Source organism: Stegostoma tigrinum, chromosome 3 (genome assembly GCF_030684315.1).
Source record: "Stegostoma tigrinum isolate sSteTig4 chromosome 3, sSteTig4.hap1, whole genome shotgun sequence".
Classification (NCBI taxonomy): Eukaryota; Metazoa; Chordata; class Chondrichthyes; order Orectolobiformes; family Stegostomatidae; genus Stegostoma; species Stegostoma tigrinum.
This window is the reverse complement of record NC_081356.1, coordinates 55357216-55383789: the sequence shown is the minus strand read 5'-3', so window position 1 is coordinate 55383789 and position 26574 is coordinate 55357216. Positions and strand designations below refer to the sequence as shown.

General features: G+C 40.5%; 2 protein-coding genes across 3 annotated transcripts in view; one reads left to right on the top strand and one right to left on the bottom strand.

The window, feature by feature from the left end:
- The window catches only part of mfsd14ba (major facilitator superfamily domain containing 14Ba), an 80727-nt gene extending 59234 nt beyond the window's left edge, over positions 1-21493 (bottom strand). Inside the window, exon 1 of one of the 2 annotated variants that reach the window (XM_059644610.1) lies at positions 21146-21493. In XM_059644610.1, coding sequence (XP_059500593.1) covers positions 21146-21472 — 327 coding nt within the window. In that variant the 5' untranslated portion in view covers positions 21473-21493. The remainder of the gene's footprint in view (positions 1-21145) is intronic. The other variant, XM_048527466.2, reaches the window with a different exon arrangement.
- Positions 20370-26574, top strand: part of zmp:0000001301 (uncharacterized) — a 146025-nt gene continuing 139820 nt past the window's right edge. The window contains exon 1 of the mRNA XM_059645010.1: positions 20370-20521. The gene's annotated coding sequence lies outside the window, so the exon portion shown is untranslated. The remainder of the gene's footprint in view (positions 20522-26574) is intronic.

Below are 26574 nucleotides of genomic sequence, written 5' to 3'. Positions count from 1 at the left end.
TTAAAGTTGTTGACATCATCAGGCTAGAAAGTCCATTACAATGTTTAAGAAATAGGAATGAATGCAGCTGTATGCTCCCTGCCCTACACAATTTTAGTAGGGGAGCGATGTGTTGAAAAGTCAGCAAACATGCGCAACTTTTAAATGTGTATCTATATAATGTTTTATATTCCAATTCAATTTACAACAAATTAGCTATTAGTTTTTCAGCAAATGCAGCAGCCAATGTGTACACAGGATCAATGTCAATCACATTTATGTAGAGGGCATCTCAGTATGGCACCTCATCCAGAGTACATATTTAACAATACAATGCACCATCAGTGGTTTCTATAGTAGCACTCAGGTCCTGAACATAGAACATAGAACAGTACAGCACAGAACAGGCCCTTCAGCCCACAATGTTGTGCCGACCATTGATCCTCATGTATGCACCCTCAAATTTCTGTGACCATATACATGTCCAGCAGTCTCTTAAATGACCCCAATGACCTTCCAAGAGGAGTTAAATTCAAAAACTTCAAAGAAGAATGTAACACACAGACACACATGCACATAACCTAGTTATTTTCAAGTGGAGGATACGAATCTAACTGAGTGTTTTTGCTTTTTGACTAAATGATGCAGAGGAACATAATTATTGATTTTAAAGAGAAACACCAATTAAAAGCACTTCTACATTCCAGTGGAAATAACTTAATGCAATCCATCATAAAATGGATGGGACAGTCGAGTTAGATACAGATGTTGATGCAATTTGTTTACAAAGTTGCTGTGAAAGCTGTAATCCCCTGGGAGCTTCTGTGCTCCTGAGATGCTGCTTGGCCTGCTGTGTTCATCCAGCTTCACACTTTGTTATCTTGGATTCTCCAGAATCTGCAGTTCCCATTATCGCTGATCCCCTGGAAAGATATTACTAAATGTTTTAATTTTTTTGAGATGTGGCTGTCACTGACTAGGCTAGCATTCATTACCCATCCCGAATTATCTAGAGAAGATGTAAGAATCAACCATATTGCTGTAGGTCTGGAGCCATACGTAGGCCAAACCAGATTAAGAGTGTGGGCAAAGGCAGATTAATTTTGATGTTAAAGTACACAAAAGCCTTGACAAATTCTGACTGGGATCTTCCTCCACATTTACACCCAGACACACAGAATCTGACGGCCACTTTTAAAAATTATGCAAGATCATGAGAATACTGCTAGCGTGATCTTTTAAGTCCCTTCCAATAAACATCTATTGAAATGAATCCCTGTCCACTAAACTTATTCGGGTAATGATACGACAGCTTTTAATTTAATCATAGCCATACTGAGCTTTTAAAAGTTTAATCTTCTGACTTTTCTTTGTTACTTTAGATGATTTTTAAGTTTTAAAAAAAATCACATGAAAAAATAATGCCAACTTAAGTGCAGACTCAGACTTGCCATCCCTGAGCGATGATTAAGTAAGTATTAACTTAAGTCTCCAAAGACAACTGGAGTGGAATTTACCTTTTGACTTTGTTAAGCTTGAGTGTTTTGTAAAGAGGTTGGGAGAAATTGCAAATAATTTGACAACCACAAAATAATGGTAAACAGATCCAATACCCAGATGACATCCAAGAAGCAAATTTCAGGTTAATAAATACTTTTCCATTTCATGGGTAATATGCAGAAGTAGAGGGGGGACATGGCTGATCACAGCCTGGCCCAGGCGTCAGGACTGTTTTTTGTATGAACATGCCTGCATCCGGTCTGCCAAGTCCTCGTTAAGTAATGCTCTTCTTCTTTGGACTCATCCACTTGTCTAGCCATATTCATGTCAGGACCCAATAACACAGCAATCCATTTCCACTGATATTAAGCTTCTCCATTAGTTTTAAAAAAAAATTAGGAAGCCAATTAGAACATTTATTTTCCAGATATTTTGGGCAAAATCTTGCACTTTAGTTCCTGTGGGTATGCATCAAATTGTTCCCTGTAGGTTTCATCTAACCAGAATTATCACAGATTCATCACCATGCTATTTAGATTAATGATACCAAGCAATTGACAAGCAAGGACTGCCCTTAGGATTATAAAGATAGCTGCTTGATCTATTTAAGATGCTAAGCTCTGGAAACACAAGTCAGATTTATATAACACCTTCAACCTAATAAATTTCCCCAAGGCATTTCATAGGATCATTACAAAGCAGAATTTAACACCAGTTACCTGAAGTTGGTGATCAAAGAACTAGGAGCAGCAGTAAACCATTCAGCTCAAACCAGCTCTGCCAAACAAATGTGGGGATGTCAGCACACGCGCGTGTGTGTGTGCACATGTGCATTTGGGAGGCCGCCACAACCCTAACCTTGTCAAATATAACACTGTTATAGTTACATTTTAGGACAACCTCAAAAGTATTGCCAGGGAGAGGGATGGAGTCAATCCCTAGGGAAATTGGCTGTTACAGGGGACTGAAGGCTTTCGGTTATTTCAATATTTAATTGACAGAACTTTGTGTAATCAGCCATATCATTTTGATCATGCAGAAACAAGTGTTGTAAGTGGCAGGAGAGTGGTAGAGCTGGATGTTATCAACACATGAAAATTCGTGTTGTGTTTCTGGATGATGCCACAGTGAAGCACACAAGTGAGAAACAGAAAGAGACTATAGATGGATCATTACCAATGCAAGAGGAGGAGATGTGGATACTGGAACTAATGGTCAGATGGTGGAAACTCACTCAGTCATTGAGGTGGGGGGAGGGGTACTGGAGATTGAAACGGTTGCCCAACGATCAAAGTCAGCAGACAAGCCTAAAGGACTTGGAGGGAAAGGTGACCTTTATCGCAGTTCCTTAGAAAAGTTAGTAACGACATCCTAAGTTTTGTTTCAGTCTGTAACAAGGCAGAATTTTAACTGGTGAGATACAAACCGAGTTCCAAGGAAGATGAACACCTACTTCTTCTGAAATTGCTTTTTCTTTAACACACTTCTCACAAAACGAGTCATTTAACTAAACTGTCCTAATATGTCTCAGTATCAAATTTGATTTTATAATGGTCCTGTGAAATACCCTGTGATGAAAGCCCTTGGATTGGTCAGACTGTGTTTGTTACAGACGTGAGGACAGTGCAGCCAGCAAACAGAGGAAAATCTCTTACCCTTCCCTGAGAGTGAGTGAAAAGACAAACATCCAGAGACTTCAAGAGAAGTCCTAATTCCACTTGATCAGCTGTTGAATTGAAGAAATGACCATCACTTCATAGACAACATTGTGCCATCATTCCTAACATCAATAGAAGAACTGTGCAAAGTAACTCCTTACCATGTGAATGGACTTTTGACCTTGAAAATACTTTACCATCTATATTTTTCTGCCCATAACATTTTTGCAAAACCATCAGTCTTAATTTGTCAATTCATGTGTAAGAGCTTAGATTTTTAAAGTGTATAATTTAAACTGAATAATTGATTAATTATCTATTTTTCTCTGCCATTTGTTAAGGAGTAAGTTTGTTTACAATAGCTAGTTTTTTTATGTTCCTGATGATAACTCGTGAATTTTTTGTCTTCTGCACAGCAATTGGTCAGGCACGATCCCTTCCAAGCCATGGGCTACTCTAGCCTGAAAACAAATTACTATTTCTTCTTCAATTTGAAGTTTAAATCCCCTAGAATTTAAACCTTTGCATTTGAGCACTGTAGGATTGGTTCTATAAGATGGACTGCAGCTGTTCTCACCACCAACTTCTCAAGGAGACAACTAAGATTGTACAATTAACATTGGCTGCATCAGTGACGTACAATTTCTGTAAATTTGGAGAAAAAAGTTCCAAAGACTTTACACTTCCAGTTATGATTTATAACTGGTAGGTCCAAAACATTTAATGAATATCTCAACATGAGAATTTAAACTAATATGTTATTCAGTCTATCTTCTCAGATGCCAATAAAGTATCGTGTTTATCTTCAGGTACAACATCCACTTAATTCATAATTAGATTGAGTACTTCAAGTGTGAAGAATATTTACAGCTGCAAACATCAGTCCATCTTGTAAATCAACATGTTGCACCTCAAGTTAGTTAACAAAAAAAACCACTTGCAATTAGCTTTCTAAACAAACATTTTTGTTTCACTTTAATACTGTAAAATGTTGCTACCAGCAGAAAGTCTGCCAAAGAAATTCAGTTTGGTTTTGTACCCAATGAATGTGGTTCATTTGTTTCATTTACTTTCTGATATAGTTTGAATAATGGCACGGTGGCACAGTGGTTAGCACTGCTCCCTCGCAGCACCAGAGACCCGGGTTCGATCCCAACCTCGGGCGACAGTCTGTGTGCAGTTTGCACATTCTCCCTGCGTCTACATGGGTTTCCTCCGGGTGCTCCAGTTTCCTCCCACAGTCCAAAGATGTGGGGGCTAGGTGGATTGGCCATGCCAAATTGCCGGTGGTGTTCAGGGTTGTGTAGATTAGGTGGTTTATAGGGGGATGGGTCTGGGTGGACGTTCTGGAGGTTCAGTGTGGACTGGTTGGGCCTAAGGGCCTATTTTCCACACTGTAGGGATTCTATGATAACTACATTTTAATAATCTTTTGATAAAATAAATATGCACCACTGTCATCGAGATCAATTTGAATGCTTTCAATTGACTAGTATTGACTAATATATTGTCTTCCTAGCTCTGCTCATTCCAATTACTTACTGGGTGAGTTGATTCCAATTTTAGTTTTAATTTCTTTGAGTCAGAATGTCTTTTTGTTTAGTAGTTTCCTCAAATTTTCAGCTTTAGCAAGTTGCAGTTTAAAATGGAGGAAATGGTTGAATAATTGCACAAGGACAAAGACAAAAAACCCTAAACTTCCAGTATTCAAAGATGACCTCAATCTAAAACTACAACCATACGAACTCCTTCGTACAATAAAGATTAATTTCAATTCAAAAATTAATACATTCACAATAAGACTAATTCCAATGCAATTCTAAAATTGCCACTTCCAATGTGGGCTTTCCTAAATAATATCAGTATTGGTCTTATCATTTGAACCTTGGTCTCAACTAATAGTCGAACGATAATACCCGTAGGGCTCCCCTCAAGATAAAGTTGCCATAGTCCTGGAGAACCACAGGTCTGCACTTCTCTCCGAGAGAGAACTGGTGGTGATCACACCTCAGGTGAGGTGAGAGGTTGAGAAGGAGAGTCCTTCATGGTAATCTCGTGGAGCAGGAATTGAAGTTGCACTGACACCACTCTGCATCTCAAACCAGCTGTCCATCCAGCCCCTACTGGATTGCTTCAATACCCGTTTAGTTGTGAATGGTATACTTCTGGACTTCTAATGGAGTGAAGACTATTATGCATTTACAAGCACCTCCTTTTTTTTTACAAACAGGAAATATGATCACAGAGTTGATTCTGTCACTGACCATGCGGCTTCAATATATTTTTTAAAATTTTCTGATCGACAAAGATTGGTCCTGCAGCAAACCCATTGTCTACAACAGCAGAGACACTGATAGCAGTATAAATCTGCCATGGCAATTAGCTGTGCAGAAACCACACCAGGAAATGGAGTTAGACTCAAAACACCCTTCAAAAGATAAGTGCCCCAATCAGACTGACAAAATAATTCTGTGTTAAATTATACAGTGAACACTTTCTCAAACAGAGATAATTTCAAATTCTTAGCAGCTTACTCACGACAGAAGTCTACTGTACGCAAGAGAAGGAAGGCGTACAAGAAGCACAGAATTCAATAATTTTGGCATGCACCATAATTTTTGGAAGACTAGGGAAGTAGAGGAGAACTTAAACTCAGGTCTTAAAACCAATACAAGTTAATCATCAACACTCAAGTAAATATACAATTTTCCTCAAGTTATTCACTTTTTTGAGAGGTAATTTCTCATATTTATCACCCTTTCTGCAACAGTTAAGTCATCTAAATTGGGTGTACATATTCACTTTGAAAAGTTGAGTCAGATCTTCACTCCATTAGAAGTCCAGAAGTATACCATTCACAACTAAACGGGTATTGAAGCAATCCAGTAGGGGCTGGATGGACAGCTGGTTTGAGATGCAGAGTGGTGTCAGTGCAACTTCAATTCCTGCTCCACGAGATTACCATGAAGGACTCTCCTTCTCAACCTCTCACCTCACCTGAGGTGTGATCACCACCAGTTCTCTCTCGGAGAGAAGTGCAGACCTGTGGTTCTCCAGGACTATGGCAACTTTATCTTGAGGGGAGCCCTACGGGTATTATCGTTCGACTATTAGTTGAGACCAAGGTTCAAAACCCACCCTGGCAGGTAGTGGAATTTGAATTTAATAATCAAAAATGAGCCTACCCAGCAACACCCAAATTCTGGGAATGAATATTTAATAATACCCTCATGCAGCGAGACCTAGACAACTGCCAGATATGGACTGAAAAACAACAAGCATCATTTATACAATATAAGTGCTGTACAATGACAACCCAAACACCTCCCCTTGATATGCAATGACATTGCCATCACCAACACCAAAACCCCAAAATTAATCAGAGGATTACCAATGATCCAAACAGAACTGGTCATGCACGTAAACACGAGCTATAAGGGTAGGACAAAGGCTGGGCTCTGCAATGATTAACTCACCTAATCAGTTACCATTAACAATGCTCAAGTTCAGACTGCAATGGAAAAATTCTCCATTTTGCCTGCTCAAGTGCAGCTCCTACATTCAGGAAGTTTGACATCAGCCAGGACTAAGCAGCTGCTTGTTCGTACTACCTACAAAGATGTACCACAGCAACTTGCCTTGATCCTTTGACTGTACCTTCCAAATTCATAAGTTTTGCCACCTGGAAGATCAGGAGCCCAGATGCATGGATTAACTGTGGCCTGCATAGTCCCCTTCCACTCGCACACTGTCCTGACCTGGAACAAAACTGCAATTTCTCTATTGTCGTTAAAATCCTAGAATTCTCTCCCTAATAACACACTGTTGATATACCTAACAATGTGGACTGCCATAACTCAAGAAGGTAACTCACTACCGCCTGATCAAGAGCAATTCGGGACGATCAATGAAAATCGGCCTCGTCAGCGACACTTAATCCAAAATCCCAAGCTCATAGTTCTAATATCTGTAGCCTGCTGGAAAACAAAATACATCTACATGTTTGAAAATCATAAATCATGGAAAATCTCTCCTCTGATCATCTCCTTCACCCAATGTCAAGAATCCTAAAATTACCTATTGTGGCTTTTAGCCAAGGCTATCTGTATATTACTGCAGAGAATTATCGCACCAAGACTACACACAATACCTTACGTAGGCTCATTACCACCTCCTGAGATTTGCATTCTACCCTGGTTTGCAATATACCCCTAATCTCAACTATCCTATCTTACAGCTGCTGCACACACCATTGCTATTGGTTAACAGTCAGTCAAATCAGTAGATCCAAATTCCTAAGGTTCTTCCACCAGTGTCTCAACCTCTGAGCCAGAGGCCCGGGTTCAAGTCCAACCTGCTCCATAACATCTCTGAATAGGTTGATTAGAAAAAATAAATGTAGCTCTTCCCTTTCCTCTCCGCTGTCTCCTGCAGCCTACAACTATCACATTTATATCGTTGGAGCTCATTTGCTTTGCTCACTTTAAATTTGTCCACATTAATGTTATTCATCAGTTCAACTTTCCTATCTTCCTGGATATAAGCAATCATATACTATGAGAGTGTTTCCAGCATTTTGCACTAGAATATGAACACTTTATAGGGGAGAAACATTCAGTGCAGTGGCATTTTAAACTGAATCCACTGATATTTGAAAATCTCAGTACAGAACTAAAAGAAAAGATTTCCATGTGCTAAGTCTTAATTTATTCAAGTACCAAACAGGTGTGTGATAAGATTAGCAGTTTTAGAAACAAACTGATGAGCAGCAAGCAGGTTGCCCGAACAAGGAGGACTCAAACAGAAAAATAGTGCTTAAATATTGTAGTTACATTATGGTCAAACCCTCCCATCAAGTTTGTGCACTTGGCTGCTCCATTCTTAATACTGTTCCAAAGATGAAGAACCTCAGATCTTTCATTATAAAATTGCGCTACTAATTTGGGGAAATATTGAAATAGCCGCATGTTTTACTTTCCACCTTATTTTAACATAATGCAGAATAAAAAACGAGTTGTGGATTCATTCTGGCCCATTTTGCACAATGTCGATGACAGGTCCATCTTGTGCTGTAATATCTGCACTCTACTCATGTCCTGCTAAAGTTGATTCATCGGCATTCTCATATCATTATGGAACCTGCTGGTGCACTCATAATGATCAATTATTGTGTGTATATTTCCAACACTACTGAACTATCTCGTTTTGGAAAATTTGTACTGTATTTCGTAGACAATGTTCACCTTCACTATTCAAACAAAAACCACAACTTAAACTAACCTTAGAAATCTGGAATTACAACAGCAATTCTAGGAGAACACACAAAACCCTTAAATATCTTGCAAGATTTCAGAGGTTAAATCAACTGCTCATCAGAGGCCAGCATCTTTCCTGAATTATTCTACAATTTGTTACCTGTTTCAGTCACACAACCTTCTTTTGCTTATTTTGTTCAGAACCAAATATTTATAGTATTTTTAAAAACGGCAATCACTCATCCTTCCTTCGTAGGCCATTCTTACTGAATTTCTCAGAAGTGCTGTTGTATTATTCTATTAACTGATATTTGGCACCAAACAAAACCCAATTATTCGACTAGTTTTTATGTACAAAAAGGGGAAAATTGTAACTGCGGTATATAAAAGTACAGCATTCTTTCCTATGTAGCTGCATAATATACAGCACCATTATCCAAGCTCTGACAACCAAAGATTTTACAGATCAAAAATACCACGTGATAATGTGAATATCTATTCTGAATAGTTAAATGGTACATTTCAAAATTAGTAGGCATTTGTTTTTAAGATCAGCTGTGTCTCTGCATTAATTACCTTACATAATTCATTAACCAGGCTAGTTTAACCAAACAGGTTAACAGTTCTAGCTTACAAATAATGGCAATTTTATGGCACACTGTGCATTAAACAGAGCTCTAAATACAGTCACCAATACCAGAGCTGTACTTGAAAAGAACTTGCATTTATATAGTATTTTTCATGACCTTCAGCTGTTCCAATTCATGGCTTACTCATTTTGCTATTTCGATGATGTAGGAAACGTGATCCAACTTGCAGTGAGGTTCCACAAAGAGCAACAAGATTAACTGTTATATATAAGTGATCATAAAATTACTTCAGTGCGGAAGCAGGCCATTCAGTCTATCGTGTCCATACCGATCTTTTTGCATTCCAAAATCACATGACACAGAAGGCCATTAAGTCCATCAAACCTGTAGTAGCACTTTGAATGAGATTTTCAGTTCATCCCACTCCCCTTCGTTAGCCATAGCCCTGCGAAGTCTTGCTTTTCGAGTTTGTTTCCATTTCTTTTTAAATCTGCACCTTCTCAGGCACCACTTTCCACATGTTCGGTAATCATGGAAAGTCCTATGGAAATGCAAGCATTTCATTCTAGCGATCTAGATGGTGGTAAAGAAACTGACAATGTTCACCTTCATTACCCCAATTAAACTGACAAGCATCTTTAGAAGGGCATGCATGCAATTGGCAGACAGCTGACTGTAATGGGGTGGGGCAAGGAAGGAACTGGACAGGATTGATTAGAATAAGAAGTTGGTGAAAGAAAATGAAGTTACAAAGTTGTGTACAGTAATCGTGAATTGGAAGACAGGAAGCTAGAATTTGTTTGTAATAAAATTGATAAGGGTGAAGGGTACGTGGCTTCTTTAAGCAGTAAAGATTTTCTTAAACTTAGCAATTTATACAGAAAATGCATTGAAGCAACTGAAGGGGTACTGACAGTTCTGAAATGGAAACATGTATCAATTGGCTGCATGATTGGAAATCTTACACTTGTTTTGATATTTTGGAAATGAGCTGCAATCAGCCAATTAATTTAAAGCCAGGACCTAGCAATTGAAACCCAACTGAGTTTAACCCAGACCAATACTATTGTAAGAAAACTGACATGTCATTCAAGGTACATAAGGACAAGGTTTTTGAAAATTGGTGGGAGAGTGAACCGCCGCCAGCTGAGAAATCGCTAAGCTCTCTAAGAAAGTACCATCTATCCATAAAAGGTACCTTGGCACTTCTAGCTAAGTGCCTTCACAGAAGACTTCACAGAGAAAACATTGCTGACAGCCGGATCTGCGGAAGAAAAGCATTTATGGATTTGAAAACTGTAAAAGAAAGTCATGCAGATTGAGAAACTAAGTTTTAATTTATTTTCTTATTACTTGGGTTTATATAAGTGGGACTCGTGTTTATTGGAACAACATACCAGTATAATTTAGTTCAGTTGGGGAATAGTTTGTAGTTAAAGGGAAATTGTTCAGTTTTTTTTTAGTAATTCTGTTAATTTGTTCATTGCTGGGGTTAAGTAAATTGTTACCTGTCACTTATAAAGCAAATATCATGGATTTTCTTTCATTTAACCTCCCATTCTCCATAACAGTTTAGGCGAGGTGAGGTTTCTTTGGGTGTTTCGGGTTTAATTATTAGAAGAGAACCTTTACTCCCGCTGTAACAGACTGGGGGGTTCATGTTTCGATTTTAATTATCAGAGGGGTTCGACTTCCCCTTCCTGACACTGAACAGGAGCCCAACTTCAAGGAGCAGGCGGCTTAGGTACAGTGGAGTCATATTCCCTCAAATGGAAAAAGGTAACAGAAATAAATCCAGAGTTCCCTGAATGATAAAGAAGGCAGGAGTTAACACTGAAAAGAAAAAGCGTGCTTACGACAGGTGTACGGCAGATTGAGAACCGACAGGAATAACACGTTTAGTGGGGACGTGAGAAAGCAAATAAAGTAGAGCAGAAAACATGCATACACTGACTGTAGACCTTTCATTTCCAGCTGTGATCAGAGGTTATACCCAAACGTGAATGTCCTTTCTCATTGCAGAGACTGAAACTTGTTTTAAATTACTCTTTATGATTGCACACATTTGGAGTTTATCTTTACAACAGAAATGGCAATCATGCCAAGTTGTAGTCCAAAGATCTCTTACTTCATTTTACCTTTGAAATGAAGCACAGGCATCGACAAAAATTGAAGTAAAGAAATGAGACAGAACAAACAAAAGGTTTAGGGGCAGAATTCAAGCATGGGACCTGAGATGAAAAAGGAAGGAAGGCTATGACCAAAGAAATGAAAATCTGGTGGACTGGAGAGTTGCAAGACTGAAGAATTGGTGTTCGCAAGCCAAAAAAAAGCAACTAATTTGCAAAAGATTGGACATCGCATACCAGCTCACATTGTACGTTTCTTTTTTGATTATTTTCCAGCTGAAGAGAAGACTATGAAGTTAATATATTGATGATTTAGATGATGGAACAAAATATAACATCTTTATGTTTGCAGAAAGAACATCTTGGCTATGGAAGGAGTACAACAAAGCTTACCAAACTGATTCTTGGAATGTCAGAACTCACATGAACAGAAACTGGATCAGTTAGGAGTATAATCACTAGAATGGAGGTGGGATCTCAGAAACCTACAAATTTCCAAACACCGTAAATGCAGGAAGTATGTCCCTGATGCCTGGGGAGTCCAGAATCAGAAGTCACAGTGTAAGGATACTGGTAAGCTATTTTAGGACAGATGGAGAGACATTTTTTCACCCAGAGAGTGGTGAGCCCATGGAATTCTCTGCCACAGAAAGTAACTGATATTAATCATTGAATGTTTTCAAGAAGGAGTTAGATATAGTTCTTACGGCTAAAGGGATCAGAGAGCATGGGAAGATGGTGGGAACAGGGTAATGAGGTGGATGATTAGCCGTGATCATAGGGCACAGCAGGCTCAAAGGGTTGAATTGCTTTGTTTCTCAAAAAGAGATGGATTCAGATTTTGAAGAGAAAGTTCTCAAAAGGTTTTCTTGAGACAAAAAGATATGATGCATTTGAGAAAAGATAGAAATTAGGTAAGACAATTCAGTCGATGAGAAAAGATGGAATGTTCTTAATTTTGTATTATTACACACCAATAAAGGTGTACTGCTTTAATTCCGGGCTACTCCGCATGTTCACCTTACAATGAAATAAAGCTGTTGATCCAAGTCTATCAAGCCCCATAATATCAAAATGTTGCTGGCTCTATCTTTGAAGCATTTGGCTCATCTTAAGTGAAAGAGAGACAAAAGTTCAGTTCTAGTTACAAAAGAATCCTGATGCCACATTCCCAGTTAGGTTCAAATATACGGCAATGCAAGTCAATTCCCAGAAAGATAAGACAGTCAGACTGTTTCGTAGAATCTCTACAATGTGGAAGAAGGCCATTTGGCCCACGGAGTCCACACAGACTCTCTGAAAAGCATCCCACCCAGACCCAAGCCACCACCTCCTCATCGCCCCCATCACTAAATTTCCGCATTTCACATGGCTACTTCTGCACATACCTGAACACTATGTGCAATTTAGCATAGCCAATCCATCTAAACTGCACAGAGGAAACTGGGGCATCTGGGGCAAACCCACGCAGACATAGAGAATGCGCAAATTCTGCACTGAGCTCAGTGAACAAGAGAAGGCATCGAGTTATTGAATTATAAAAGCAAGTGAATAATACAATGCATCTTTGTACTTAAATATCTAGGCTGGATACATAACACCTGGAAAGTTATCCACATTTTAAAGAACCATAGTTTTAAGAATTGGTTCACAATAGTGGTAACACTGGAAATATTGCAATAATTGCCCATCTCCAAATGTCCACAGAGGATAGGTATTACTTTTACATCACTGCAGTCCTCAAGACATGGATGCTCCCTTAGGGCATTAAGCAGAGAATGCCAAAATTATGATCCAAACATGAAAACTCAAATACTCAAGTCAGGATGGTTTGCAGCTTGGAAACAATCATGCTCCCAGGGTATTGCTGTGCTTGATTATCTCAGTGCCATAGAGTACAAGGATAGAATACGTTATGAACAATTTTGACAACGTAAAGAAGTATAGTCCGTTTTCCATAGTTCGTATGCCAGTAAGTAGGGGTCACAATTTCAAAATTGTCAACAAGACAGCTAACAGGAAGATAAAGAGTTTTTTTTAAAAAAAAACTTAGTGGTCAGGATTTGGAATGCACTGTCTGGGAAGAGTGGTGGAGGCAGACTCTCTAGGAAGTTTCAAAAAACAGCTGGATATGTATTTGACAGCGAGATTTAGAGGACTACAGAAATAGGGTTGCGGAACGGGACTAGCTAGTTACCTCTTTTGGAACAAGTTCACACAATTGTGCCAAATAGCATCCTTCTATACTGTAAAACTCTTATCATTCTCTGAAATCAAGCTTGACAAATTGTTGCCATGCATTCTGTAAAACTGAGCAGACTAGCCACAAATGGAATAGTTCACTGGCACTGGACCAGAGGTCAGTTAGCTACATAGCTCATGCATAGGTACCAAGTACAGGGGTTTAGTCTTCACACCAGTTTAGGTAGTTGATGCAGAGTGATGCTCCAAAAGCTTTGTCTCTTGTGCTTCAACAGAGGGAAGAACCATATGATCTCTCATGGGCAATAGTTAATTACTTCACTGAGATTGGAAATGACGCATGTTGATTTGGAAGCACAGGGAGGCACGTCACATAACTGTGTTGTATGCTGACTGAGAGCAAAACAAATGATAAAAAAAAAATTCAGACACAAATATCCAGCCACTAAATTAGATCAAAGTTGATCTGGTATCTTAACTCAATTTACATACCTTGGGTCCATCAAGGCACCTTTTGCCTGACAAAATACTATCAATCTCAGTCTTGAAATTTGCAGTGTATGAACTCTGTACATCTTCAGAGACACAGGAAAAAAGGCAAGAAAGAGAAGAGAACTTTTCTTTTTAAAAGTCACTTTTTACATGAAGATTTACTTCCTGATTCTGCCTCAAAAGGCCAAACTCATATTCCAAGGTTATGCTCCCATATTAAAAGTATTTACTGCATAAGATTACATATATTTTAAAGGCCCAATTCCCACTGTTCTGTACTATTCATTGGAGGAAAAAGTTTTACTTTTACTAGGCTACCGGACATGACAGCTAGGTCACCTCAATCTCCTACAGTGAGAGGAGAACAAGCCTAGTTTGTGTGACATGCCCTTATAAATGTGACTCCTTGAAGTCTCGGTTCATTCTGGTGAATTTACACACCCTTGAGAGTACGTAGGTGCTTCCTATAGTGGGGCGAGTAGAACCACAATACTTCAAATAAATTCCAAACAACACTTAAAAGCAGTGGAACTTCAGAAGGGAAAATAATTCCAACAGCTTTTATAAGCAAACTATCTCTTTCCGCAAAATGCTTAATACACTGTAAACATGAAAACATATGTTGAGTTGCCAAAGGCCTTTAAAGCTCACAGCTCTAAAATACGACAAACTTTTCTTTCAAAGTGGTTCAACTCGGACGAAAAGTTCAAACCTTAAAAGTTTGAACTCAGCAACAGCTACAATTAGATATACTGCACTCACAACCTAGTTTTGTAAGCACTCACTTCCAAATAGAATTTAAGTAATCAGGAGCATATTTTAGGAAACCTCAGTTAACTTCATACAAAATTTGATCTATTCATTTTACCAGATGGAAAATTACGGCACCACATCCACAACAATCACTACGTACTTCTGGAAGGCAAAGCACACTGCTAGTATCAGTTACGTAAATCCCATGTCAATATTTTCACTTGAATAAAGGCAAAACACTACAGATGCTGAAAATCTAAAACAAACACAGAATGCTGGAAAAACTCAGCAGGTATGACAGGAACTGTGGAGAGAGAAACAGAGTTAATCTTTTAAGTCTGGCATGATTCTTCTTTAGAACTAGACAGAGTTGTTCAGATCTTTAGATCAAACTTCAGAATTCTGAAGAATCGTACCGGACTCGAAACGTTACTTCTGTTTCTTTCTCCATTCATGCTGTCCTATCTGCTGATTTTTTTTTCAGTGCTCTGGTTATTTCAATGTTTTCACTCTATTTCCTTACTTCCAAGAAAAAGCAAAAATACCCAAGAACTGGACATAGCTAACATGATAGATCACGTAATCACGAAGTAGAAGAGTTTTCAAAGCTTCTATGATTCTTCGACTGCTTTACATCCATTTCAGAATTTCCCGCTCACAGTATCAGCCACCTCCGCTTCACCACGGATGTGTAATCCCTTTATACATCCACTTCCAATCAGAATGGTCTCAGGAGTCTCCAATTCTTCTTAGAAAGAAGGCCTGAGCCATCCCGATCCACCACTACCGTCCTCCTCCTGGCTGAACTTGCCTTTACTTGGAACAAAGCCGCCTTTAATTTATCTCACGTTCTATAGATCAAAAGGTTACGCATGTGGGCCCAAGTTACGTCTTTTTTTTTGCGAGGTATGAGGAACATTCCTTGTTCTTGTCCTACTCAAGTCTCTCCTCACAAACCTTTCACGGATGCTGGGTAATGCCATGAGGCCTGCTTCCCTCTCCCATTTGGACTTGGAAAACTAATAATTTCAATTCTGATTTCAACCTGCTCTTATCTTCACCTGGTGCATCTGGCTCGCTTACCTTCCACAACATCAGTATTCCCATTTCTGCAGATAGGCTGGCCACTGATGTCTATTACAATCTCATTACCTCCCACAGTTACAACCACCAGTAAGGAATGTTCCCTTCCAGTCAGGGAACACTTCAGCAGTCAAGGACATTCAGCCTTTGACCTTCAGGTAAGTGTCTATGACGGCCTTCCAGATGGACAGCAACATAGAACTGCTGAACAGAAACTGATAGCCAAGTTCCATACTTGTGAATTTGGCCTCAACCATGATCTTGGGTTTGTCGCATCACGTGTAATCCCACCATACTGTTCTGCAAAATCTTCCTTACTGTCCTGTTTTGGCACCATCACCTTGATTGCTTGTTGTGATCGCTCTACCTTAGTTAGTTTGTATAGTTTTTGATTACTTGTGACTTTGGTTAGCCCTTATGTTGTGTGACTTTTATACCTAACGTGTTATTCCAGATTTTTGGTTTGTCCCCAGCACCATATTATTTTTAATTTTTTTGTAATTATCTCTCGGTCTCAATTAATTGGATTATAGGCCATTCTCTACTGGTTATTCAGCTGTTGACACTTCACTCACACTGTCTTACAGTTGATCATCTGCAGAGGCCTATTATTTGGCTACTGCATTTGCTGCTCACAAAGTTGTCTTCTCTACATTTGGGAAACGAAGCATAGGCTGGACGACCACGTCACAGAACATCTACGTTCTGCTCACAAAAAAGACCCTGAGCTACTTGTTGCCTGCCACTTCAACACAGCACCTTACTCCCTGGCCAACACCCATGTTTCTGGCTTACTACAGTGTTCCAGCCAAGTTCAATGCAAGATGAAGAACAAGCACCTCATTTTCTGCTTGGGAACTCTGCAGCCCTCCATACTCAATGCTGAGTTCAATAATTTTGGGGACTAAATGCTCCCATGTCTTAGCTCTCTACACCATATACTAGGCCTTGTAATCACATCGTCTGCCATTACACACCACCGATTACTTACTTACTAACGGTCCCCATTAACAACTATTCACCCTTCCAGTCAGATCGCTTCTATCCAACTACTCGGCTCTCTCTTTGGGCTCTATCCCATTGTTTACTCCCTACCCCATCGCCCTTCCTATTTTCTGCCTATAAACTGACATCTTCCCAAAAACTTGTTTTCCGCCCACCCCCCCCCCATTTACAGCATCCACAGTCTTTTCAGTTTTTATTATTTGGTTTGTTGGCACTCCACTCTCACTATTTGCATGATCTGTAGATCTCTGATTATAAAATCTGTTCTTGGGTACTCTCTTCATTTCACCTGACTAGTAACAGTGCTTCGAAAGCTTGTGATTACAAATTAACCTGTTGGACTATAACCTGGTGTCATATGACTTTCGGCCTTGTCCATCCCAGTCCAACACTGACACCGCCACATCAAATTTGATAATTTAAAGCTTTGGCAAAGATCTGTAGCTCGGTTTGCGGGTGAGGTTGTTGACTTGCTCGCCGAGCTGACCTGTTTTTGTTCAGACATTTCATCACCATGCTAGGTGGCATCATCAGTGGAGCCTCCGATGAAGCAATGTTATTCTACTCCGCTTGGAATTTATACTGAACAGTCCATTGAGTATATTGTCATTTCTGGTTTTGATTTGAATGGGTTTGTATGTGGGGCCAATTGTTGATTGAAGTATGGGTGGAGAACCATGTCTCTAGGAATTTCCACACATAACCATAGTTGCCCAAGCCAAACAGACAATAAAAATTGCTCTTTCACTCAAGAAAACTTTGTAATTGGCCACTTACTGATACAGTACACAACTACATTTTAATGCGCTAGAAGTACTCACATCTTTCTCGTTGACAACCAGAGAGGAGAGGTGATTCACCTCTCCTAATCTGAAAATGCTTTTCATTTCAAGTTCCCTCCCTTTTAGTTCAGCAGATATGAATATAGTTATTGCAGCATCTGTAAGCTCCACTTTGTAGCCTATGGCACAAAGGTACATCACTTTAATAAAAACCAAAAGAACTGTGGATGCATGTTCTGAGGAAGGGTCACCAGACCTGAAACGTCAACTCTGTTTTTTCCTTCACAGATGCTGCCAGACTTGCTGAGCTCTTCTAGCAACTTTGTTTTTATACATCATTTTAAAACTGCTGAATTCCAATTACTTGAGCATTGCTGGGGCATTTTTTAAAAAAATACACTGCAGTACAAAACGCTGCATGACATAATGCAAGATTTTCCCTAACTGACACAATGATGAGATTAGATACAAATTATACAATCAATAACAATGAATTTGTTTAAAAAAAATTATTTCAATCATGTAAAGTTTAATCGATGCATTTCACAAGAATGTATTTTTATCATGTCTTTAAAAACTGGACTGCAAGGAGAAATAACCTTTTTTCAGTACAGCAATTTACCATGAAGTCTGTGTAACTTTCCAGCAAGTAACTTGATACCTTTGTTACTAAGGAATCCCGCAATGCGCAGATGATCGGGAGCTATTGGTAAGTGAAGTTGATTGGTCCTCAGCTAACTGTGCAGGTTTGAACTGGAAATATGTCAGAGACACAAAAAAAATGCATAGAAGGATTTGCTGTTGTTCGCACCTCCAGGTGCTGCACGTTCACAGCTATTGAAAAAAAACTAAATTTGATGAAAACTAGTTCTATCTGCTGCAGGTGCTGTGAGCTTTGACTTTTGAATTAATAAAATCAGAGAAATTTTCAAAGTGAATCAGTTGCTCTGCACCTCTTACAAACCAGCTTTTTGTGGAAGGCAAATGAACACCAAGGACCTGGCCAAAGCAGAATTATCTCAACATTGAAATTGGGAAGCAAAGACCATGGAACTGACTTTCCAGTCTTTCCTACACCCAACAATAAAATAGCATGTCTGTATGTGTTAAGGAGAAGTTCAAAAGAGGATTAGAGAGTTTTAGTTAGTAGTGTTATATGCCAACAGTTTATATTTACTTATAACTATTCTTGTTTATAAAAGATGGGATTCATGGACATTTAGAGAGGCAAAAACGGATTAGGGATAGTCAGCACAGTTTTATGTGAGGAAAATCATTTTCCACAAACTTGACTGAGGAAATTACCAAAAAGATTGCTAATGGCAGTGCAGTAGATGTTATTTACTTCGATTTTAGCAAAGCCTTGACAAGTGTGCACATGGTAGACTAATTAATAAATTTTGGTCACATTGGATTCAGGGTGAGCTTGCCAATTGGATACATAATTGGCTTAAACACAGGAGACAGAGTCAGTATGCTTTTCAGACCAGAGGTCTGACACCAGTGGTGTTCCACAGGGATCAGTTCTGGGTCCTCTTTTGTTTGTCATTTATATAAATGATTTGGATGAAGATATAGAACACACGGTTAGTCAGTTTGCAGGTGACACCAAAATTGGTGGCACAGTAGACACTGAAGGTTTTCTAAGATTATTTTGGGATCTTGATCAAACGGGTCACAACGTGCTGAAAAAACAGCACATGGAGTTCAAATCTGAGTAAATGAAAGGTTTTGCATTTTGGTACAATAAACAAGGGTAGGACTTATACAATTAATAGTAGGGTCTTGGGTGCAGGTATGTAATTCTTTGATTTTTGCATCACATATAGCCAATGAGGCCAAGTCATTTGAGACAGAGATAGATAGGTCCTTGATTAGTTTAGGGATTAAGGATTATAGGGAGAAGGCAGGAGAATGATGTTCAGAAACTTAGATAATGGGAACTGCAGATGCTGGAGAATCCAAGATAATTAAGCGTGGGGCTGGATGAACACAGCAGGACAAGCAGCATCTTGGGAGTGTAAAAAGCTGACATTTCGGGCCTAGACCCTTCATCAGAAAGATGAAGGGTCTAGGCCCGAAATGTCAGCTTTTTGCGCTCCTAAGATGCTGCTTAGCCTACTGTGTTCATCCAGTCCCACACTTTGTTATCTTCAGAAACATATCAGTCATGATCGAATGGCAGAGCAGGCTCGATGGGCCTAAATCTGCTCCTATATCTTATGGTAACCAAGTGTGGAGTTGGATGAACACAGAAGGCCAAGCAGCATCTTAGGAGCACAAAAGCTGACGTTTCAGGAAGGGTCTAGGCCTGAAACGTCAGCTTTTGTGCTCCTAAGATGCTGCTTGACGTGCTGTGTTCATCCAGCTCCACACTTTGTCATCTTGGATTCTCCAGCATCTGCAGTTCCCATTATCTCCTACATCTTATGGTATCATGATTCCTAAATAGTCCACCATAATGATACCATTAATAAAAATAAAATTGTAATTCAATTAGGCACTTTCAAAATCTGCTTTAGTCTGCTTTGTTTCAATTTCTCAAACCATGCCTATCATCCATGAGTAAAAAGGACTGGATGTCTTTTTTACGTTCAAGATTTTTGATAACAAGTTATAGTTACTCAAGAAGCCAAAACTTCCCCCTGTTTAAGCCCAAAAATACTACCACACAAATCAGAAAATCATACGGGACGTTTTAAGAAAGATAAACAATCTGAACTCAGGATAACGTCATTGTACAGTTAAAAAGCAGTTGAGAAATTTAATTCAAAATACATCCATAAGAGACGGTCTAACTTTATTGCACTTTTATTTGACCACATTTAATCCTTGTAATTTGCAAGGGACGACAGAACAGCATAAAAGCGTCTGGATAACAAGGTGTGTCATCATGAAAGGTCTAGGCCCAAAACGTCAGCTTTCCGGCTCGCCGTGCTGTATTCATCTAACTCCACACCTTGTTATCTCGGATTCTCCAGCATCTGCAGTTCCTATTATCTCCGATAAAGGCCTCCTGCGCGCTTTAAAAGATGGCAGCTTCACCGGACATTACAACCCGAGTAGCTTCATTTATAGGTGTCTGTTATTCAGGTAAAACGATGCTACTAACCTCATCATACACATCGTCTATTTGTATTTGTCTTAGCATTTTCAAAAGTTGCCCGTAAACCCAAAATCGCCAGACACTGTACTAAGATAATATGTACATTAAAAATGAAGTGATGTGTTTTAGAAATATTGATTGAAATATGACAGTAACGTTTCCCATTAGGTAATAGATACTGAGCATAATCAAGAGCTCTTGAACACGTGTTCCAAAGGCAGTTAAACTGATATATATGGCCGTTGGATGTTGGTACAACTTGTCAACATCCAGCCGGAAATGAAAACGTAATTTGTTTCGTTTTCTTGAAAGAAACATCTGAACCTAGTCTCTGAAACTTAAAAGAAATCCACTACGAACACTTCGCTCAGCCAAATTCTCGCAACGAGATGTAAAACAAATGGTGGGCGTGGGGGAAAACTGAAGCGATACATCTCGTCAGCCATGAATCATAAATTGTTGCAAAATGTTGTATTTCCCAAAAAGACTACGCGAAAAACTTCTCTGCAGCAGGCCGCAGTAGCTGAACTAGCCAACCTTGTCTTTTTTTCGACATTATTAGAAAACAGCATCGCACAGTCTTCTTTAAACAAAAAACCTAGACGACTTACTGCACTCGGATCTTTCATGATATTTTTGGTCAGCATGTCAGTGCGGCGCGTTCTTTTCTTCTCCTGTGTCATCTTATCACATCTTATAAGCGTTGTAAGGCGCTCCTCCTCCGGCTGCTGAGTGTTGGAGTCGGGTCGAGGACACGGTGGTGACTGTTCGTCTGGGGCCGGGATCTGTGCTAGTGAGGATTCTCCGCTCTCAAGCCTTAAGGGGTACAATCTGATTTCAGCCGCTACATTGTCGCCGCTGCCGCTACCGCCGCCTCCTCCTCCACCACCACATTCCAGATTCACGCTGTGCTCCTCCTTCTCTGCCACCGCCGTCATGTGAACTAGACTCCGACAACGCGAGAACCTTAGGCGCCAAGTTCAAAACCAAAAACGCACTATGTACTGCAACAAAACCCAACCACAAACTTGCACGGAGAAGGTCACATGGGTATAACGCAACGAACGAATTACAAGCAGGACGGTAGACAATTGCAGTTGGTAGAACCCGAGCTTTTCGAAAATTTACATTTTAATTTAAAGGAAAACAGAAAATACCGGATATCCTCAGCAAGTCCGACCGTTCTCATTTTCCTTGCCTTTTTTTTCCATTCCTCGTTTTCAGCAGGTCAGAGGCTTGGAATTCTGTGGTGAATAACTCACTTCCTGACTCCCCAAAGCTTGCCCATCACCTGCAAGGCAGAAGTCAGAAGTATGATGAAATACTTTTTTCTTATTCATTTGAGGGATGTGGGTATTGCTGGCTAGCCAGCCAGTATTTAATGACTACCCTAGTTGCTATTGAGAAGGTAGTGGTGAGCTGCCATCATGAATCGCTGCAGCTCACCTGCAGTGGGTTGCCCAACAATGCCATGACAGAGGGAACTCCAGGATTTTGACCCGGCAACAGTGAAGGAATGGGTGATATAGTTCTAAGTTAGGAAGATGAGTGGCTTGGAGGACAGCTTGAAAGTTGTAGTGTTTCCATGTACCTGCTGCCCTTGTCCTTCTAGACGGAAGTAGTTTTGGATTTGGAAGGCTCCATCTGAGGCTCTTTGGTGAATTTCTGCATTGCATCTTGGAGATAGTTTCAATAGCAACTGCTGCTACCGAGCATCAGTGGTGGAGGGAGTGTGCACTTGTGGATGTAGTGCCAATCAAGAGGGCTGCTTTGTCTTGGATGATGTTGACCTTCTTGAGTGCGGTTGGGTGTGAACTCATCAAGGCAATTGGAGAGTATTCTAACACACTCCTGACTTGTGCCTGGTAGATGATGGAAGGATTCGGGGACTCAGGAGTTACTCCCTGCAGTATTCCTAGCCTCTGACCTAGTCTTTTAGCCACTCTGTTTGTGTGCCCAGTCCAGTAGAATTTCTGGTCAATGATAACCTCCAGGATGTTGATAGTGGGGGTATTCAGTGATGGTAACACCATTGAATGTCCAGGGGTGGTTGTTAGATTGTTGCTTATTGGTGATGGTCATAACCTGGTGTTTGTATGATGCGAGTGTTACTTGCCAATTGTCAGCCCAAGCCTGGATATTATCCAGATTTGTTGCAAATGAACATGGATTGCTTCAGTATCTGAGGGGTCACAAATGATGTAATCATCAGTGAACATCCCAATTTCTGACCTTTTGATGGAGGGAAGATCATTGATGAAACAATTGAAGATGGTTGAGCCTAGGACACTATCCTGAGGAACAGAAATGTCCTGGAGCTGAGATGATTGACTTCCAATAACCATGACCATCTTCCAATGTGCTGGGTATGAGTCTAACCACCAGAGAGTTTGCTGCTAAAACCCATTGATTCCCATTTTACTAGAGATTCTTGATACCACACTCACTTGAATGAAGCCTTGGTGTTAAGGGCTGTCACTCTTAACTTGCTTTAGGAATTCAGTTCTTTTATCCATGCTTGAACTAATGTTGTGATGAGGTTAGGAGCTGAGTAGCCCTGGCAGAGCCCAAACTGTGCACCACTGAATAGGTTATTGCTGATTATGTATTAGCGCTATTGATGACACCTTCCATCATTTCACTGATGATTGAGAGTAGTTCCTGTGTGGACCAACTAGCAGAACCATTCACCAATATCTTCAACTTCTCATTACTACAAGCCAAAGTCCCCACCTGTTTCAAGAAGACCACCATCATCCCAGTACCTAAGAAAGCACATGCACTGTGCCTTAATGACCACTGCCCAGTGACTCTGACCTCAATAATCATGAAGTGCTTCGAGAGCTGGTCATGGCTCACATCAACTCTAATGTCCCAGCCCGCCTCAATCCCATACAATTTTCCTACTGAATAACAAGTCCTCAGCGGACACCATATCCCCAGCCATGCACTCATCCCTAGAACATCTGGACAACAAGGACACTTACTGCATGTCAGGTTCCTACTCATTGACTGCAGCTCTGCCTTCAACACCATTATCCCCTCCAGACTGATCTCAAAACTCCGAAACCTTGGTCTTGGCTCTGGCTTCTGCAATTCAGCATTTTGACTCTTAGCTCTCAATCAGTGAAGATAGGTAACTGTGCCTTCTCCACAATGACACTCAACACTGGAACCACTCAAGGATATGTCCTCAGCCAACTACTGTACTCCCTGTATTCTCACAACTGTGTTGCCAAATTTCAAAATGAATGCCATCGACAAGTTCACTGACGACACTATTGTAGTAGGATGGATATCTAACAACGACGAGTCAAAATACAGAAGAGATGAATGGCTTGGTGACTTGGTGCAATGAGAAAAACCTCTATCTCAATGTCAGTTAAACTAAATGAACAGATCATTGGCTTCAGAATGGCAAGGAAGAGGACTCGCCTCCAACTACAACAATGGAACTGAGGTTGAGATGGTGGAGAGCATCAAGTTCTTCAGAATGATGATAACTGACAAAATGCCTTGGACTTTCCACATAGATGCGACGGTCAAGCAGGCACAACAATACCTCTTCTTCCTTAGACAGCTCGGGAAATTTGGCATGTCCGTAGGGACCCTCACCATCTTCTACAGATGCATAATTGAATGCACATTGTCTGTCAGTTATGATTATGAGTAGGACTATGTCAAGCTCTTGCTTGACTGATTTGTGAGACAGCTGTCTCAATTTTGGCACTTGCCCCCAGACTTAAGTAAGAAGAACTTTGCACGGTGGACGGGACCATTATTGCCATTGTCTTTTCCGGTGCCGAGGTCGATGCCAGATTATATTAGATTAGATTCCCTGAAGTGTGGAAACAGGCCCTTCGGCCCAACAAGTACACACCGCCCCTTGAAGCATACCACCCAGACCCGTCCCCCTATAACCCACGCATCCCTGAACACTATGGGCAATTTAGCATGGCTGATCCATCTAGCCTGCACATCTTTGGACTGTGGGAGGAAACTGGAGCACCCGGAGGAAACCCACACAGACAGGGGAAGAACGTGCAAATTCCACACAGACAGTCGCCCGAGACTGGAATCGAACCCGGGTCCCTGGTGCTGTGAGGTCGCAGGGCTAACTACTGAGCCACCGTGCAGCCCATGATCCATCCGGTTTCATTTCTTTGAGACTGCAGCAATTGGTACAACTGAATGGCTTGCCAAGCCATTTCAGAGGGCATCTGAGAGCCAGCCACGTTGTTGTAGGTCTGAAGTCACGTGTAGGCCAGACCAGGTGAGAATGGCAGATTCTCTTCACTGAAGGGCAGTAGTGAACCAGATTTTCCATCAATCAATAATGGTTTCATTGTTATCAGTAGATTCTTAATTCCAGATTTTTTTAAAGTTTGAATTCAAATTCCATCATCTGCTGTGGCAGGATTCGAACCCGGTCACCAAAACAGCAATGAGTAAGTTAGAGGGTGAATGAGAATCATCACAGCAGAAATCTGGGAGACATCGCCATAGTCATCACAACTGTTTTGCAGGTTAGAGAGAACCTGGCGCCAAGATGACCTGTACAAGAGGGATGGGTTGCACTTGAACTGGAGGGAATCTGATATCCTTGCGGGGAGATTTGTTCGTGTTACCCAGGAGGGTTTAAACTAGTTTGGCGGGGGTGTGGGACTCTGAATAAGAGAGGGGCTATCGAGAAGTCGAGGGAAGATACATTAGCCAAGAAGAGCAAGTTTACTATTCAGGATAGCTGCAGCATAGTAAAGGGAGGGAGAAGACTTCTGGTTTAAAGTGCATTTACTTCAACACACAAGGCCTGACTGGTAAGGCAGATGAGCTCACAGCATGGATTGGCTCTGGGGATTGGGATATTGTAGCCATAACAGAAACGTGACTGAGAGAGGGCAGGACTGGCAGCTCAATGTTCCAGGATAAAGAAGCTACAGGCAAGTACAAGTAACCGAGGAGGGGGATTTGCCCTTTTGATAAGGGCGGACATAAGAATATATTCTCTAAGCACTGTTGTTAAGGGGATCATCAAATGAGGCCATATGGTTAGAACTTAGAAACATGAAGGGGATGGTCGCTCTGTTGAGACGGTATTATAGACTCTTAAATAGTCAGTGGGTATTAGAGGGGCAGATGTGTAGAGAGATAGCAGATATCTGTAGGAATAACAGAATAGTATTGGTTAGAGATTTTAATTTCCCCTATATTGACTGGACCACCCAGGGCGTAAAGGGCCCGGACAGGGCGGAATTTCTCAAATGTGTCCAAGAAAGTTTCCTAAATCAAAATATAGAGGGCCCTAATCAGGAGAGTGCAACACTGGACGTCCTCTTAGGAAACAAGGTCAGGCAAGTGACTGAAGTGCCAGTCAGAGAGACTTTGGGTCCAGTGACCATGACCCTCTTAATTTTAACATAGTTGAAGAAAATGATAGGACAGGTCCACAGGTTAAGGTGCTAAACTCCAGCAGGGCCAATTTTGTGGCTATTAGGCAGGATCTAGATGCAGTCGATTGGGTGAGTCTGTTTGAAGGAAAAAGAACGACTGCCAAATAGCTGGCTTTTAAAAGTGTGATATCAAGAGTCCAGGCAGTGTATGTCCCTGTTGGGGTGAAAGCAAAAACTGGCAGGCGAGGGATCCCTGGCTGATGAGGAACATTGAAGCTGTGGTCAGGTAAAAGAAGCAAGTGTACTTTGGGTTTAAGCTATTGCGCTCAAGTGAATCCCTATATGACTTTAAAAGTGTAGGAGCACACTTAAGAGGGAAATCAGAAGAACAAAAAGAGGGTATGAGATGGATCTGGCAGATAAAGTTAAAGGTAATCCAAAGACGCTTTATAGCTATATTATGAGTGAAAGAGTGGCTCAGGAGAGAATAGGTCCTCTTAAGATCAGCATAGCCATCTATGTGTAGAGCCACAGGAGATGGGGGAGATTTTTAATGAATGTTTCTCCTCAGTGTTTACCGAGGAGGAAATAAAGGAAACAAGTGGAGGTGTTTTGGACAGCATAAAAATGACCAGAGAGGAGGTGTTTGC